General features: G+C 41.3%; 1 protein-coding gene across 6 annotated transcripts in view; it reads right to left on the reverse strand.

Moving 5' to 3' along the window:
• Window positions 1–18,990, reverse strand: part of HSPA4L (heat shock protein family A (Hsp70) member 4 like) — a 100,313-nt gene that overhangs the window by 14,747 nt on the left and 66,576 nt on the right. For all 6 annotated transcript variants that reach the window (XM_075615522.1, XM_075615519.1, XM_075615517.1 and 3 more), the window contains 2 exons: window positions 13,544–13,645; window positions 11,680–11,829 (listed from right to left, as the gene is read on the reverse strand). In XM_075615522.1, coding sequence (XP_075471637.1) covers window positions 11,680–11,829; window positions 13,544–13,645 — 252 coding nt within the window. The remainder of the gene's footprint in view (window positions 1–11,679; window positions 11,830–13,543; window positions 13,646–18,990) is intronic.

The raw sequence follows: 18,990 nt of genomic DNA on the forward strand, positions 1-18,990 counted from the left end.
TGTACATTTCTTGTCTGTTTTTTGTGAGTGCTGGAAGTATGCCCGCAAAGCGTGGGAAGAGTGATGCTGGTGGGAGTGGGAGTGCTACTCGTGGGAGTACGCGTCGGAGTGAACGTACTGTTCAGGGGAGTGATGTTGCTGGTGCACCGAGTGGTGTTGCTGGGAGTGGGAGTGCTGTTGCTGGGAGTGGGAGTGCTGTTGCTGGGAGTGCTGTTGCTGGGAGTGGGAGTGCTGTTGCTGGGAGTGCTGTTGCTGGGAGTGGGAGTGCTGTTGCTGGGAGTGTGAGTGCTGGTGCTAGGAGTGTGAGTGCTGGTGCTAGGAGTGTGAGTGCTGGTGCTAGGAGTGGGAGTGCTGGTGCTGGGAGTGCTGCTGGTGGCGCAGTTGCTGATGGGGTGGATGGTGGTGGCGTGCTTGCTGGTGGCCAGCTTTTGGAGGCTCTTCCATTGGAAGAAGGAGAGTCCAGTCAGCACCAGCCAAGCTCTGACCCTAAACCTGCTCGGAAAAAACGTGTGGAGAAGCCACGTAATCCTCGCTTCAATGACCAGGAAAATAGGGCTCTTGTCACTGGCATTCTGGAGCACTATGACAGTATATATGGACATTTAGTAGGTAAGTGTAACTTTACATTTATTATTCAAATACATGTGATCCTAGGTCATCTGAGTTTTGTTCATATGCAAATATGGGTACACAATATCTTTCTATGTTCATTAGTGTGGAAACACAGCTTTTTATCATGCCTTACAAGGACAAATAAACACAGGCGGTCAATTTGCCAGAACTGCATACAATATGAATGCAACCTTGCTTACATGTATAGGTTTAGTAGTGAATGCTCATGTGCTGCACATATTACACATAAAACAGCATGTTTGCTATCTCTTGGAACAGCTAGCAGTGTAGGAAACTGGTGCTTATATTATTATTAATTTACCTCATATCTTTTATATGTTTTTCAAGGGCGGACAAGTGCAGCAAGCAAAAAAGAAATGTGGGACACAATAGTCATTGGTGTCAATGCCTGTGGGAATAGTGTCAGGGACAAGTATCATTGTCGGAAAAGATTTGATGATATTAGGTCCAAATTGAAAAAGAAAATACAAGACCAACGCGTGCATGCTACTGGCACTGGAGGTGGGCCCACACCACAACGTCTCATATTGACTCCATTGGAGGAGCTGCTTCGGCCAAAATTACTTACCGTCGTCGTGGAAGGCTTGGCTGGTGACCGTGACATTGGAATTTATCCGTCACAATTTCCAGCAGGTGATAAATATTACTGTACTAGGCGTGTCGTTGCTTACAGTTATTTTGCATAGTTACACTGCTTTTTATACTGTCTTCACAATATAAGCATACCTGCATCTATATATGTATATGTCTGATTCTGTATATATATATCTCAAAATAGACATATATGTAGTAGTCCTACTAAAAGCAGTAACTAATATAGCACGTGCCATTGCGTGCTCATTTACATGTGAATTCCCAAAATGCATAGCTGCAGTGGAAGCAATTGATGGTGGGCGAAGATGGGGAACAACAGGGTAGTACACATGTGTAACACATGTTCATGAGAAATTATTAGTAGCTACAGGTACAGAACAGAAATATGTATCATATTATTGTGTATTTTATTGATTTTACTCCGACAAACATGACATTACTGCCTATTTTAAGCATGCATCAAAGAAATTGCATGTAACGGCCTACAAACATCACTGGCACTAACACATCTATAGTTGCTTATGAAAAGGTCCATTTTTGCTTTATGTCATATACAGACAGCATAATGAGGCACACGTATCATATGTTATGTCATTGTTTTCATAACTTAAACACTGCAGATGACTACTTAGCTCATCTACCATTGTGTTAAAGCAGCTGCAATTAATATCTCATCACAGCATACACTTCAACAGAGGGGGTGGGGTTCAGCACACACACTAATTACAGCCTCATTTCACGGTCAACTTAGTTCACACCATTTGCACCTGTTTCAAGTCATTGAAAGGTGTGGCTGATTAGGCTTTTTGGGGAAGGGAATACCTTTCTTACAACCTGAATAGCACAACTGAAGTTAATCACACTCATTTGAAAGCTTAACTCTAGCTACTAAATGCCCCAACAACTCATTACTTATCAAAGCGTACGTCACACATTAGTTCACTCATATCTATAGTTGAACTACTATGAAAGACACATTATCACACACTGCATGTGTTGTCTTGTTGAGTCACAGCCACATTCAGGTGTGCCACATCTTCGATTAATGTACCACACATATCCTCTACCAAAAACAACACTTTTTGCAATATGACCACCTTCATGATAACCATTGTGAATGGTCATCTCATGATAGTTATGTACATTATGATACTGATATCACTACACAACATATGATTTTTATGTACTCATTTAATCTATTTATCCTCACGCATTACTGCAGAAACATAGTATGTTGTATGTTAGGGAACTCAAAAATTCTAAGTACACAGGCATGTACAGTGTTATTACAACTATTTATGTTCACTTTCACACACATTTTCGGTTAAGGAACTGATGTTGTTAGTTAATCATAAATACAGAACATACAATAAGTGTTTGTTCAATATTTACACATGTAAATGTAAAACTTATGTTATTGTTATATATAGTTGCCCCTGGAGGACATGTGTCACCTGAGATGGAACAAGTGTCTTCACCTGGGTCAGCCAGCTCAACACTACTAGAAGGTGAGTGTATCATTTGCTGGCCATATAATATGTGCTCTTCTATATGTTATGTTGTCATGTGCATTATTTGTTTTGCACATCTTCTTTAAATAGGATTACTTAGTGTCAGTGAAAATTAAGTGTAAGGCAACATGTATTGTGTTAGTGATGTTAATTATCATGTAGGACTTCTGAGTTTAGAGCAACTTTTCATTCATTCATATTTCATACTGAGTCCAAACATTATTCGTAAGTCAAGGTAGTTTTTAATGAGGTTATAAAACGTATGCTAACATGTTAGGTGTTACTTAGGACACAGTACAATTACATAGTAACACAGCATACATTAACATGCCATTTAATAATGTGTACATTTCTTTTTAGAACATCATGGTGATGAGGATGATGAGTATGATGAGGATGACGCCACAGAAGAGACTGAAATACAATCATGTGACCATGAAGAGGTGCCAATAGAAACTGTTGTACCGCCAAATCGTCCATCAACTTCCACATACGATGCAATTGTAGCTTCAGAGGGAAAAATAGTGGACGCAGAAAATCGTCGCCATTCAGACATGATGACAGTGCTGGAAAGGATGATTGGACTGCAGGAAGAAACAGTATCACAATTGGCACATCTCCACAGAGTCTTCATTGAAGTGCCTAAACAGTTGCAAAAAATCAACACCTCATTCGAAGCATTAGTTGTTCAGCAAACACAAGCTAATTACTGGAGAATGACTAATGTACCACAATTCAACACCTCCCAGCCATGATCTGTTCATGCATGTCAGTTTTCACCACATTCATCTGATATTCATTCACCAGGCCCAAATGTTACCGGTCAAGTAGCAGACATTGCTGTGCAGGTTCCTGATGACATCCTACCGCTGCCATCTGTACAAATTCAGCAGCAGACACCTACAAAGGAGGCGACAAAAACAAAACAAGACACACATGAAACAGACCAACCATCACTTGTGCAGTGTCTACCAACTTGCTCACATGTGTCACTGGGCACAAGCCCTGTCCGTGAACAGTCACTACCCAAAAGCCCTGTAGGTGAGTCGCTGCCCAAAAGCCCTGTAGGTGAATCGCTGCCCAAAAGCCCTGTAGGTGAGTCGCTGCCCAAAAGCCCTGTAGGTGAATCGCTGCCCAAAAGCCCTGTAGGTGAATCGCTGCCCAAAAGCCCTGTAGGTGAATCACTGCCCAAAAGCCCTGTAGGTGAGTCACTGGCCACAAGCCCTGTAGGTGAGTCACTGGCCACAAGCCCCGTAGGTGAACAGTCACTGGCCACAAGCCCTGCCCGTGAAGTGCCAGAGGCCACTCAAAGTGGCTCTGTTGTGCCTAAAGTTGGTGGCAAAAGAAAAAGGAAAATTCAAGAGACAACAAGCAGGCCTGTTACTCGCTCGCAAAAGGAACAAAAAAAATAAATGTTATAATTCAGAAAATATGTCTTTGGCCTTGTTTTGTTGAATTCAGATTATCTAATTACTATTGTATGTATGCTGAAGACTGTGTTGTTTCCAAACTTTCAACTATGTTCTTGTACACGTGAAGTTTTGGAAATGTTAACACTCATAATTAATTGTGTTATAAATATTTATGTTGTAATCGTCTGTTCAGTAATGGTCCACCAGGAGCCAGTTGCTAAGTTTAGAGAAGCTGCCATTGACTTTGCAGCAAAACATTGCATTTGGGTGTGTTAATTGATGTAAGAATTGCATATGCATATTAGTCACATGCAATTATTAAAACACCTAAGTAAGTGCAAACATCTTTCTTGTACGTGTACAGCAGGATTATGTGTAAATTATTACTTACCTTTGCCTTGCTTGGCCATTGTAATTTTGTCCTTTAATCAGTTGTGTGTTCGTTTCTATAACATCTCAGAATGTATAATAATATATACACACACACACACACACACACACACTGAGTGAGTGTGAGTGTGAGTGTGTGAGTGTGTATATATATATGTATATGTGTATATATGTATATATATATATATATATATATATATATAGTACTATATAAACTGGTATACACAAACTAATACACTTCATGCTTCCTTGTGAAAACACTATTTTAATAATACAGGCCTAATGTTTGAGAAATATCCTAAGTATGAGACTCTAACAGTATTGTGCTTAAACAAATGTTTATTACTTAATTCAATCATGTTTCTCACCATTTAAATAGGTTTCATACAAGGTATACTTAATGCCATCAATGTTGTGTGTACTCCTGCAATATAAAAAAAAATAAAATATAATATATAAATATATATATATTTTTATAAGAGATATATTTATATATATATATATATATATATATATATATATATACACACGTATTTAAACTCATGCAGACAGGGAGTTAACCAGACTTTCACATACACACAGAAATGTAAGCGGGGAAAAAACATTTCTTTTTGCAGGTGTGTTTTTACTGATATGCCTGGCTAAGAAATATTTTCACACACTGGTCTTTGTTAGTTTTCAAAAAAACACTATGTGAACGCATTCAAAGTCTAGGGATGTTTTTCACAAACGAGATAAAAGAAGGAGAAATGTTTCTCCCACAGTCCCATATCACGAACCACAACTGTTAACCCAATTAGACAAACAAATCCAATTGGCGTTTGAAATAAGGAGTCAAAGTAGTTAGTTTTGTTGACCTTGACAAGGAAAAACAGGAGTTTGTTAGCCATTCAGCATATTCATTTTGATGAGCAAATAACACAGACCTGCACACAGCTTTTGTGCTACTCAGACATGGCTGATGAATTCGTTAACAATATTAATCCCCTTTTAGGGTATAAGTACATGATCTGTGAAGCCATCTTGAACAGTCGCGGACAGAAAGCAAGCACACGCCAAATCGATGATTTCATTCGAGCAAAATATCCTTATTACCAAGACCGTAAGCATGCACGGAATTTTAATTCCTCAATAAGATTCACTTTATCAAGTAATGACTTTTTTGAACGTGACCAGGATAAGCTACAACACACCTATGGTTTCTGGAAGATTGCCCCGGAAAAACAATTTCTCCTGAAAGACGGCACTTATATTGTCGTGAAAGGCATATTTATTCCTAATGGCAATAGCAATGTATCCGCTACTACTGATCCGTTTGAATCGATACGTGCTGCAATATCTGCAGCCTCCATTCCTGAAACCCACATTGTACAAGAACAAAAGTACTATGATTATGTACCAAGCCTTTCAGCTGAAAATGCATTGGAATGGGAACCGGAAGAAATGAACCTACCTCCCGACCAATTATTTGAAGAAAGCAGTGGCGATTCCTATGAGCGCATCCTGGAGGAGATATGTGCCATACTGGATTCAGCGGTTGGGTTAAGCGTGGATGAAAATGCCTTGCATTTCTGGAGCGACCAGTTGCAGCCAGGCGAAGAGTTAATTCTAGAAGAATGGTAAATATAACAATCGTTATGCGTTGACTCTGCGTTTAAATTTTTTTTTTTTTTGTAACCACCATTTTCACTTTCAATGCGTGGATACAGCGTAACATTGCAGACTGCATAACATGTAGCGATCACAAACAAATTGTTTCCTAATACAATATAGTAGGACCTGAAAGAGTAGTACACATTGCTGACGGAATAAATATACGTACTTTCCTATCCCTTTAAACATATTAGCAACATTTTACCATTACTCTAACACATACCTGTTTTGTTATCATGCAACATCTACAACATTGAAAACCGGGTCCACCACGTATGACGTGGGACCCTTGTCATGGGCCAAGGCGTCCTTAAAAAGGATTAGTGATGTAAGTCCCGCCCCCAAGCGACGTGCGCGCCTCAAAGCCTATTGGCTGTCATGTTTTGTTATAGTAACGGTAACTGCAGTGTGTGATGCGTGCGGCTCAGTGTTTGTAGGCGTACCCTGGGCGTTAGCCGAATGTTAATTGAGTGGGAGGAGTGTTAGCGTGCGTTTCACGCTGGCTTAACATGACGTCACACGTATTGCATTTGCGCATTGTGTTATCGGCCGTGCTTTCTGTTCAAACACGTCTGTTTAAAAAGAATACAGATGTACTCGTTTAGAACGAATGTAGTTTCGTCTTCATTGTATTTGAAATAAAGATGTTATGTTTACTGGTATTTTCAACATGTATTGAACGCACAACGTACGCTTTGTTTTGCGCATGCGCTAACAGTTAGTGGAGCCAAGCGTGAAGTGCGTGCGCACACAAAGATGTGCGCGCACATCTTTCAGTATACAGGCAACGTTCACTTCTTATACATAGTTATGCCTGCTACAAATTTAAAGAAACATTACATACTGATGAACAGTTTTACTTCTAACATATAAGTGACTGACGTGTGTATCTACACAATCATATAGAGCTGCGTAACGCGTTGTCACGGATGCATATCTAGTAAGGTGCCATCTTTGACCATCATGTGTTTGCTGTATTTCAGAGATGTCGGGGAAGATACAATCGGATCAATGTATGATTTCAGAAGAGTCTACCTTTATATGAGATGATTGTGAGGAGGAGCCACCGACTACTATACTACATATGGAACTAATTTTATATTGCTTGCAGCGCTTATTAACAAACAATTAAAAATGTGATACCCTTATGCCTATATTGCATAAGCACTTAATTAACATAATGATGTTGCAAAAGAGTGCCTCATGACTTTTTATTGAGTGTTCTTTAATGACTACTAACATTTTATGACATGGTGTGTTTTATATATAACAACCATTCCCACTCTGCTAACACATTTGTGTATTCTAATATGTAATGGAACGTATGACTGTCGAAACTATGTAACAATAATAATAATAATATGAGCATGTTCATGTATAGGGCTGCTAGTTGTACGCAGCGATTTACAGACACATGTTTCAGCCTGAGGTCCCTGGCCCGTGGAACGTACAAATGTTTTTTTGCCGCATGAGGCACAGGGAGATAAAGTGACTTGGCCAAGGTCACAAGGAGCCCACACCGGGAATTGAACCAGACTCCCCTGCTTCAAACTATCAGTGCCAGTGTGTGTCTTTACTCAGTGAGCCACTCCTTCTCCCAATGTAAAGGACACTTACAACCAAGTAGCCATTTATTTTTAAAATCTCTTGTTACATGGGTATGTAGATAAAATGGTTTGGGACTGTAGCAAATAATGTTACTGGCCAGATGTTATGGTCCCCTCCAATGCATGATGTTCTGAATATGACATCACCATCATGTTATGAAGTACGTTTCTGTGTATATTTCATTAACCTAACTAACTATAGTTTACTGTGTTTATTAATCGTTTAGAAATACATAGTATAGTCAATATGATGATATAAGCTACCATAATAAAGCTGGTGTTATCATTTGTCGGTGTTATACATGGATCCTACACCAATTGATAGAGACACAAACAGTTGTCTTAAAAAGTGTGTCTATGCTAGTGATGAATGTGCTCCCGTAAGTAAACAAATAAGTACAGTTATCCCCTTTTCTCCAACCACCTCTATATTACATTAATGGAAATTATAAGGAAACATACATAAAATGTGATGAAATGTGAGTAATCATTTTGTAATACAATGCACATGAAAGCTCAAGAGTAGCTAAATGCATATACATGATACAGAAAGTACATATATGTAACATTTGTGTTTAAACCAATATGTTGGGTTTTTAGTTCCAATAATTATAGGAAGATTGAGGTAGCCACATCTTATGAGAGATGTCAGCAAATATACATACCATGATCAGTCACACTGGAGATATACCTATAATGCAAAGGAACAATATATAAATTGCAAACATTGACATGCCATCTTCAGTACCGTAAACAACACAGCAAAGTGTGTATTTGGTGTTAAATGTACAACACCATGTATATTTCATGACATTCAAAATGTAAATCAGCCTGGTGTACACATCATATGGATGTACATGTTACACTGCACCAATAACATTGTATGTAAGCATACTAGAAGCATGAATGATTATGGGCATAATATGTGTTTTGTCTTAGCATAAGGAATAACACAATGCTAAAATATTATTGCTTTGTTACCCAAGTTGTATTCACATACACACAACTAAAGTACAATTGAAGAGGGATTATATAACCTGTGCAACAATAACATACCGGTGCCACATCCCTTTGTGCACACAGCAGAGAAAAGAAAGGTGTGCAACCCATATTCATCTGTGTCCTAACAGAAGGTTATATAAAGAAACATTATTGTTAATATAACATAATTAAACTATAAAAGTAGTACTAAGAACATATGAGTTTGTACTTACAAGAAAAAAATGAATTGATGAGATTCTGTCGTGTCTGGCCACCACTGGCTGTTTGTTCATTTTCAGCAGCTACATGGGTGGGATGCTCGTCTACCAAAGCCTCAGCTAGGTCTGACTGTACATTGTGCCTGAGTGCAACATTGTGCAAAATGCAACAGGCAAGGATAATATCAGACACTTTTTGAGGCTTGTATAGAAGAGCCCCACCAGTTCTGTCCAGACACCTAAACCTGGTCTTGAGTAGGCCAAATGTCCTCTCTATAACAGATCTTGTAGATATATGGGCTGCATTGTACCTGTCCTCTGCTTCAGTTTGAGGGTTTAGCACCGGAGTCAAGAGCCACGGCCTAATTCCGTATCCTGAGTCACCTATAATGAATGGAGCACACATAAGCTGACATTAGTGATCAAATTGTACAATGCCAACATTCCTAAATCAACATGTGTTTTGTGTTAGAACATGTAAATATGTACTCACCCAGCAGCCAACCAGGTTCAAAATGTCCCTCTTCGAACGCATGGAAGACTGAAGAGTTCCTCAGGATAGAGGAATCGTGACTGGAACCAGGGAACTTGGGTACCACATGCATTATCCTCATCGTGGCATCACATACCACCTGTACATTGAGTGAATGGTAGTGCTTCCGATTGCGGTACACATGCTCACTCTGACTAGGTGCAATCAAAGCAACATGTGTGCAATCGATTGCACCCAGCACAGATGGTATCCCTGCTATATTATAAAAGCCAGTCCTGACTTCCAGCCACTCTGTTGCCTCTGTAGGAAAATGAATATAATTCCTAGCGCGTCTATTGAGTGCATAGAGAAACTGGGTCAAGGCCCGCGAGAATGTAGATTGCGAGACCCCGCCCACTATGCCCACAGTTGTCTGGTATGACGCGGAAGCAAGATAATGTAATGAGCACAGCATTTTAACAAGCCCAGGGACTGCACGACCTCTGGCTGTGAAAAAATCTAAATCCCCCCTTATCTCCTCATAAAGAGCTAAGATTGCTGCTGAACTCAAACGATAGCGACTTACAATCTCCTCCTCACTCATCCCATCTAACAGGGTTCTCTCCCTGTACAGACGCGGACGAGGCACAAGTTGTCTCCTCTGTCTTCTCCTCTGATCTCCTGTCCCTCTACCTGTCCCTCGGCCTGTCCCTCTCCCTGTCCCTGTCGTATCCGCGTCACTGTCACTGTCCCTCGGTGTGTCCCTACCTTGCCCTATATCATTCTCTTGATCAGCAAGCATGTCATAGAAAAGAATGTTCCTGCGTCTCCTAAACATTCGCAACATTTTGAAATGAGTAGCTGTGAATGAGCAGGTAATGTGCGTCCTTTAAATAGGTATGTGATGATGTCAGGTGACATAGTAAAATGCAAGGTGTTACATTAACATAATAAAGTACTTCTGTGGCAAGCTGTGTGCACTTGTTGTTCTAAGTATTTGTTGTGTGTATTCTGCAGGGAATGATGATATTTGCCAATGATGTGACGTGAAGCTTTGTACAAAGATTGCTTGCAAATAAATAGTTGCATGTGCAATGCATGTAACACTTGTGAACGCAAGAGTCAGTCATGTAATGAGACAAAAAGGCTGAGATTGACGTGGGAAAAGTTTTGTGTAACATGTGTAATTATCCATGTTATTGTGACATGTTGGCAACAATGAATAGTCGTGTGCATATGCATGCATTTGTGTAAGGAGGATAGTTGGTATAGAATGAGTTTACAAGGTGTCCCAATGATGAATTACTGTACATGTGTGTATAAGTTAGGTTGAAGTGCTTGTAATGCAACGGTTACAATGTAAACATGCAATGTGATTGAGCGTCCAATAAGTGACGTCATGAAAATAGGGAGGACCCAAAAGTATATGTAAACATGAGAAGACAGATGTACATGAACGTTTAAAGATGCGTGTCACATTACAAGCATTGTGTAATGTAAAGGAAGATGAATATACTGTGTATGTGTGACATGTGTGACATGTGTAACATCATGTAAATAATTGTCGCTGAGTTGAGTAAAATGTGTGATATGATGTGAGGTTCTCCTTTAAGAGTGTAGTATAGTATTTTCCCTTGCCACATCATCACATGATGAGTAATGTGACCCGCAAATGCTGAAAACATGTAAAAGTCGAATGTTATGCAAATAAGACACATCAGCTGTGACACAATGCAGGGAATGCCCCCACACTGTAATGCAAATCCCCCTTGTATTGTGAGCAATGAAACGTAAACAGTACTATACTGTTATACGTCCCCGCTCCATTGACTTCCATTGATGTACAGAAGATTTTTTTTTTCTAAGTGCCGTTCCGGCAGCCTTAGCGATCGTTCTCCCGTCCAAACTGCCAACTTTAGTTGGCGGGAGAAATCGGCCATAACATCTCAATTTCGTAGTGCCGATCAGCCCCGATAAGCTGTTTTTTTTTGTTGAATCCAGCCGATTTAAAAAAGTGGCGATCAGTGTCGAAAACAGGCTTATCGGCAGGCGACTGGCCATAACCAAATTATCGGCTCCGAAACCTGGCGATATGAAGCACTTATCGGCGCTTACTGAATCTCAAACCCAATTTTGGCTATAACATGGCCATATTTCCCTTATCAACGCTTACTGCATGAGGCCCTAAATCATTTAAAAAAAAGTTACCTCATTTTCCATATAGCTGCCGAGAAGGTCCCACCCCAGTTGTCTATTTAATTCACGCAAAATAGGCAGCACAATGCTCTTTGCTCGCACTTTGTCCTTTATGGATTGTGGGGAATGCTCATGATTATCTGACAATGTTGACGGATTATCCTGTAAATGTAGACAAGTAAACACTGTAATTAAAAGTAGACTGCTTTTATCTGATGACTAAACTTATGTATTAAACAAACATGGTCAGTTTAATCATTAGGCAAACTAGGCGGCCGCTTAAGGAGGAAGAATGTGGGGGCAGCAGCCGTCTAGTTGGCCTAATGCAGTGTTCTAACATGCAGGGTCTTTCCCTGAGCAGGGAGAGAACAAGGCAGTTTCTTTCATCCTGATTGGCTGCTGCTTAGTAATGCAGCCAATCAGGAGGAGCTCTCAGGAGGCTGGGGGCGGCACCAAGAAGAAGGAGGCAGCGTGGGCGGCAGGAGAGAGGTGAGGCTGTGTATGTGTTTCTGTCTGTCTGTGTGTATCTGTTTTCGTGTGCCAGTGTGGTAAGAGAGGGAGATTGTCAGGGGGTGGGGGGAATAGTCAGTGAGGGGGGGAGATTGTGTGTTGGGGGGAAGAGTGTCTGAGGGGGGGGGTGTCAATGGGGGGAGAGAGAGTGTCAGTGGGGAGAGAGAGTGCAAGTGGGGAGGGTAGAGAGAGTGTCAGTGGGGAGGGGAAATAGAGTGCCAGTGGGGAGGAGAGAGTGTGTCAATGCTTGGGGAGAGAGAGAGTGTCAGTGGGGGGGGGGAAGAGTGTCAGGGATTGGGGGGGAAGAGTGTCAGTGGGTGAGGTAGAGAGAGTGTCAGTGGGGGCGAGAGAGTGTCAGTGAGGAGAGAGTGTGTCAGTGGGGGGAGAGAGTGTGTCAGTGGGGGGAGAGAGTGTGTCAGTGGGGGGAGAGTGTGTCAGTGGGGGGGAGAGAGTGTGTCAGTGGGGGAGAGAGTGTGTCAGTGGGGGGAGAGAGTGTGTCAGTGGGGGGAGAGAGTGTGTCAGTGGGGGGAGAGAGTGTGTCAGTGGGGGGAGAGAGTGTGTCAGTGGGGGGGAAGAGTGTGTCAGTGGGGGAAGAGTGTGTCAGTGGGGGGAGAGTGTGTGTCAGTGGGGGGAGAGTGTGTGTCAGTGGGGGGAGAGTGTGTGTCAGTGGCGGGGGGGAGAGAGTCGGTGGGGGAGGCGAGAGAAAGTGTCGGTGGGGGAGGGGAGAAAAAGTGTCGGTGGGGGAGGGAAGAGAAAGTGTCAGTGGGGGAGGGAGAGAGTGTCAGTGGGGGAGGGGAGAGAGTGTTAGTGGGGGAGGGGAGAGAGTGTTAGTGGGGGAGGGGAGAGAGTGTGTCAGTGGGGGAGGGGATAGAATGTCAGTGGGGGGCGGGGGAGAGAATGTCAGGGAGAGTCAGTGGGGGAAGGGAGAGAGAGTGTCAGTGGGGACGAGAGTGTCAGTGGGGGAGGGGAGAAAGAGTGTCAGTGGAAGGGAGAGAGAGTGTCAGTGGTGGGGAGAGAGTGTCAGTGGGGGAGGGGAGAGTGGAAATTACAAAATGACAAACTGTTTTGCACAGAATAACAATGACAAAACATAGGGGCTTAATATTGTGAGATGCATTTTATACCCCCACATATTTTTTTCCTTTCTCTAATTGTGATTGTTGTAAGTGTGTAGTATATTAATGCTTACATACTGTATACTGTATAGCTACAGTATGTCAAAATCCATTTAACATTTTTTTTTAATTGTGGCCCTTTGACCGACACTTGTGCATTCTGGCTTCAACTCCCAGTCAGGTTGGCCAACCCTGAGTTAGTGGGTCCAGATTTAGGATCAAAATTTTTTTTGCTCATATCTATTACCGACCTTAGCATTTGTGTAAGCTCCACCAGCTCTCTCACCAGCTTCAGTCGGCTGTTCACCATGGCTTTTATTCTGCCCGGCCTCCTGCTTAGCCAACATTTTATCCTACAAAAAATATACAGCATAAGAAACTGTAACTATGGAAGAGTTCCAATTTTATCATCTTCAATTAAACATGTATTTCCTTTCAAAAGGTTTATGAGCGTGACAAAGGAAAGCAAAGTAGACTTTAAAATATTCAAAATATATTAACACACGCTATATTATACATAATTAGGCAGAAGAACCAGTAGGTCTTATTGAAATAGCAGATTTTGTTTGTCATTCCAAAAAACTGCAAATGACAGATGGTACATACAGTATCTCCGACTGATGCATCCTAAAAATATTACTGTCATGACCTTTGCTTTAATATATCAACAGTGAGCGTTGCCGGCACAGTTACCAGTCTTTCACCATGTAACCCTTTTATTGCCAAAGGGGCCGTAACACCAGAGTGCCATGGCCCCACCAGCAAACCGTGATCACGTGACCGCTCCTCAGAAATGGAACAGGAGGTACGTCATAGGGCCCCTGGAGTACCAGACCCCATGATGTAGTGGCTATGTCTTGGGGCACCCAAATACCCAAATGGTTAAAGACTGAATTCTCCTAAAAGTTTTATTAAAAACTACAATCTACCGCAAACCACAGAAATTCAAAGCAGTTAAAATATTCAACTTGGCCTTCATTTTTGGAAACCTCTTCTTGAACATTATCAGGTGTGTTTTAATCATGACACAGTAAACTCATTACTGTGAGGAAAACACAAGATTTTTATACATCCCCTCTCATCCACTGGCACATCGGCTGAGCATAGTTATTGTTACGTTGCTGTTCTCCTCATCTCTGCCTCCACAATCTTGTCTTGCCTTGCCTTGCTGAACCTTGCTCTGTGTACCGACCTGGCTTTGCTTTTGGATTTCGCACCTCTGTACAGTACTTCTGACCCTGGCTATCTCTGACGAGTCACACCTCTCCAACCCTGACCTCAGCACTCGGACAGCGACCACTCTCCACTCCCCAATCCGACTACGGCTAATAGTACCTCCAAAGATCCGGACCTCTCCTACCCAGAGCCTGGCAAGTATAACGACGATCCGTACCTCTCCAACCCGACCCGACTACCTCTAACAACCTACACTCCAGACGCGCCCTGGTGGCTGTGGATGGCGTATCTACCCATTCCCACCTAGTAGTCCAAGCAAGAAAGGATGAGGGCATGGACAAGAGTGGAGTGATTTGTGAGAAAAGGGGATAGGAAGGACTCAAACATGACACCAAGGATACAACCCTGTGTGACAAGATAAATGGCGGTGCCATCCACTGTAATATCAAAGGGTGGAATAGGACCTAACTCAAGGGCTCGGTCTCAGCAATATTGAGTTTTAGGTGTGGGTGTGACATTCAAGAGGATATTGCTGAGTAGAAATCAGCAACATGGGACTTGTCTAAAGGGAAAAGGTTTTCTACAGAGGTAAACCAGTGCAAAAAGTGTGTGTAATCGGGCGCTCCTTAATTAATCAAACAAAGTACTAGTGCATCAATCTTATGTATAAAATATAATATATAAATAAACTCAAAATATTAGTGACCAGTATTTATATAGTGAACCCAGTGAACAATTAATAATGATAATATAAAATAATTTCCACATATGTTTTTGAGTATTGTCTGTATAAATGTGATAGCTAAAGCCAAATGAGTTAGTATATAACTCAGGGATAGGGTATAGAGAAAGAAAAGTTAAGGGATACCAATAGATAGGGCTCTCTGTGATATGAAACCACACAAGTCTCCCCAAGAGGTCTCACTAGAATGCTCCCCCTTCACTGCACCTCTCTACTAAACCAGCGTGGGCAGGGTTAATTTTGTCAAGAAAGGACAGACACAGCTTGAAAAACATGGAATTCTTCACCTTTCCCCCCTCCCTCTGCATTTTTGCTGAGTGAGTCTGTTAGCAGATGGAAGCAATCACTTCACGACTCTCTTTGATGTGAGACCACATGAGTCTCCCAAAAGGTGGTAGCCAAAGGGTGTCAGACATTTTCTACTATTTGCTGATGTTTTAAATGCTCTTTAACAATCCCCCAAAACATATATTATCTCTAGCTGTCCACAAAATTTCTTTAAATGAAATGTATAACCTCTGTTCATTTAACGTAACCATGTATTGTCATTATAGCTCTGTACCCAGGTCATACTTGAAAACAAGAGGTAATTCTCAATCTATTGCTTCCTGGTAAAACATTTTTTTAAATAAATAAATACATTAAAAATAAAAAACATGCAAGAACTAGCTAAAGAGATGCAGAAAGATCAGTTTGTGTGGTAGGAGGAAACCCAGAAAAGGCATTTCTCACAGATGACAATACAATGCAGTACAAGGATGAGAAAGAAGTAATCAACAGTGTCAAACACTGAAAAGAGGTCCAGGAGGATAAAGAGAGAATGGATTTTGCCATGTAAATTTTGTTGATGACCTTTGAAAGTGCTATTTTAGTGGAATGTACAGATTAAAGAACAACTACAAAGGGTCAAGAAGGGAGGGGAGTTGGGAAAGTCAGTTGTGCAAGAGTCGACTGGAGGTTTTAAAGTATAAGGAAGTAATGAAACAGGGTATGGTTAAGGAATTTTTTTTGGGGGTGTTTAGGAAGTGCAGTTATCAAGCATTTGCTGAGGGCTAATGAAAAAAATCTATAAGAGAAAGCACGCTGCCTACGGGTCACACTCGAAACGCGTAGAACTGTGACATCATCGCGCAAGCACGTAGTGTGTGGTGTTCCGCTGCTAACTAAGGGACTCCTGTATACTGAGATTGCCTCTGGCACCTCGTGTTGATCAGCTGCAAGAGGTGATACCGTTACCATCTCCCACTGTGCCTGCTCTTACTGTGACTGTCTGCGGTAATATCTGCTGTGTGTGAGCGTTCCAGCAGCAGGTCTAAAGACAACTGGCTTTCAGTGGGTAAACATAAAGGTCTCCCCCATCCATCTCAGCTGATCTGTACCAGGAGTCTGTGTGTAAAGATACCTTTACGTGAATTTTACTCTTTATTTCTTGTAAGTGTGTTATCTACCTTACATTTATTTAAATACACTTTATTTCATCTGCATCATAAGATAATACACTAGGGGAGTGCGCTTTTTTTCTCTCTTTTTCATTTCATGATTTATGTTTATAAATATCCGCTCCCCCTCCACCCCCCATTCCCGTCTCTCCCCCCCTCTTTCTCTCCCCCGTTCACATCAATCCGGTCCCCCCATTCACATGGATCCGCCCCCCCCCGTTCACAGCTCCGATCCCCCCCCCCCATTCATTTCATAGCTACGGTCCCCCCCAGTTCACAGCTCCGGTCCCCACTGAGTCCCCTGGAGTACCCCTCACTCTCCCCCCGGCGGGCGGGAGGGTTGCTCGGCGGCTCACTGTTGTTTTGCTCGGCGGCGGCTGACTGGTGGGGCGGGCAGGAGTTTTGATCGGCAGCAGGTCACTGCGGGGGCAGGCGGGAGGGTTGCTGAGACAAACAGATTTTGAGTTTTATATATATAGATATCCTTATCTCACTGCCTCAAAGTGGTGGGCAGGTGGCAATAGGTGTTCAGGAAGGTATATAGTGGCACTTGTGCTGGTAGCTTCCACCATACTACAAAATCTAGTACAATATACCTGGCTAAAGTGGGAATGGTACTTGCCAAAATGCAAATGAGATCGGCAAGACAAGTAAGGTCTCAACCCCTAAATATGGAACAAACCAAAATGCAATGGCCCTCATTCTCCAGAGGCTGGCGTGTTCCTGGACTTGACAGCATTCAAAAAGAAGACATGAAGGCAGAGGGTACTAAGAATCCTCGGAGGTTAAACAAAATCCGTCATCCAAACATAAACCTTAACTACAACTGCTGGACTCTCTCCAGTAAAGCAGCATTGTAAGAACTGGAAGATAAACTTGAAAAGATTAAATGGGATATTGTTGGCCTTAGTGAAGTAAGAAGATAAGATCGTCCTCAGTTTTGGCTACTCAAAGTATGTTCCTTAAGCAAGTGTGTTTTAAGGGGGGTCTTAAAGGTGGCTAGAGATCCTCATTGAGCTCAAAAGCAGACACCAATTTTAGTACAGAGGTACAGATAATAGAAGAATCAGTGGAGTAGGCTTCATTGTTAACGAGATTGAGTGGAGTATGAAACCTTGGCATAGTAATGATTAATGATTTTTACATTATTGCTACTAGATTACCACAACAATGCCAAATATGAAAACCTAAAAACAGCTAAATAGTGACCTCTAGTGGTGCAGTTTTAAAAGTGCAGTCCACTACTTTAAAATTATATTTATGCCTTCTATAGTTTTATGCCTTCTGTTGATTTTGAACTGGTATGCTGTTTAATCTATTAGAAGTGACTGAATTTTCCTCTCATAGACTTAATCTAAACAAAACTTAAAAAATGTATTAGTAACAAATAACAAAAAAAAACTGTCAACAATAGACAAATAACAAAATGTTGAATATTTTGGAGTTCATTTCTTGTGTTTCCCCACAAAATACATTTTTGCGTGCATATTTAAGATCAGGGAGTGTGTCCATAGTAAAGCATACACATGAATATTAGCATTTTGTGTATGCATACATGAAAAGCTAACTATTGATAAAACCAAGAGATGCAGAAATAAAGCCTAAAAAGAAGCATATCATGCAAAATATCTAGTAAAATACACTTAGAAAGAAAATTAACAATAGCTAGAAACAAAAAATAAAGACTGACACAAATCTATCACATCTTCAATAACGAAAGAAAAAGGTGATATACATCACAGTAAGTTGAAAAAGACATTACAAGGGACAGAGAGTAAGTAGCTTAGTGAGTAAAGACACTGACTGGCACTGAGTTTGAAGCAGGGGAACCAGGGTCAATTCCTGGTGTCGACTCCTTGTGACCTTGGGCAAGTCACTTTATCCCTCTGTGCCTCAGGCACCAAAAACATAGATTGTAAGCGCCACTGGGTAAGGACTCGTGCCTGCAAAATGTCTCTGTAAAGAGCAACGTAAAACTAGCAGCGCTATACAAGAACATGCTATTATTATGTTACATCCACTACCACAATTATATATTATTTTTTCCATTCTAACTCATTAAGTGTATTAATAATGGTGGTTGTGTCTTTAATATATGACTTGAGCCCTTTCACATAAACCTGCAGAAATGAATTGATGTAGGCTGACAAATTGGAAGTTAGTGAATCAATCCGTGATATTATCGGCCTTCCCGGAGATTCTCTATGCTTTTATGAACTTTCGGTAGAAAGTAGAAGATTGGTATCTGAGGTCTGTTATTCATTAGAAAATGATATTCATTAGAATTTAAAACACCAATGTCTTTATCTTTCTCTAGTAATACTTTCAAATCAGCTGTAAA

This window comes from Ascaphus truei, chromosome 1, assembly GCF_040206685.1.
Source record: "Ascaphus truei isolate aAscTru1 chromosome 1, aAscTru1.hap1, whole genome shotgun sequence".
In the NCBI taxonomy this organism is placed as follows: Eukaryota; Metazoa; Chordata; class Amphibia; order Anura; family Ascaphidae; genus Ascaphus; species Ascaphus truei.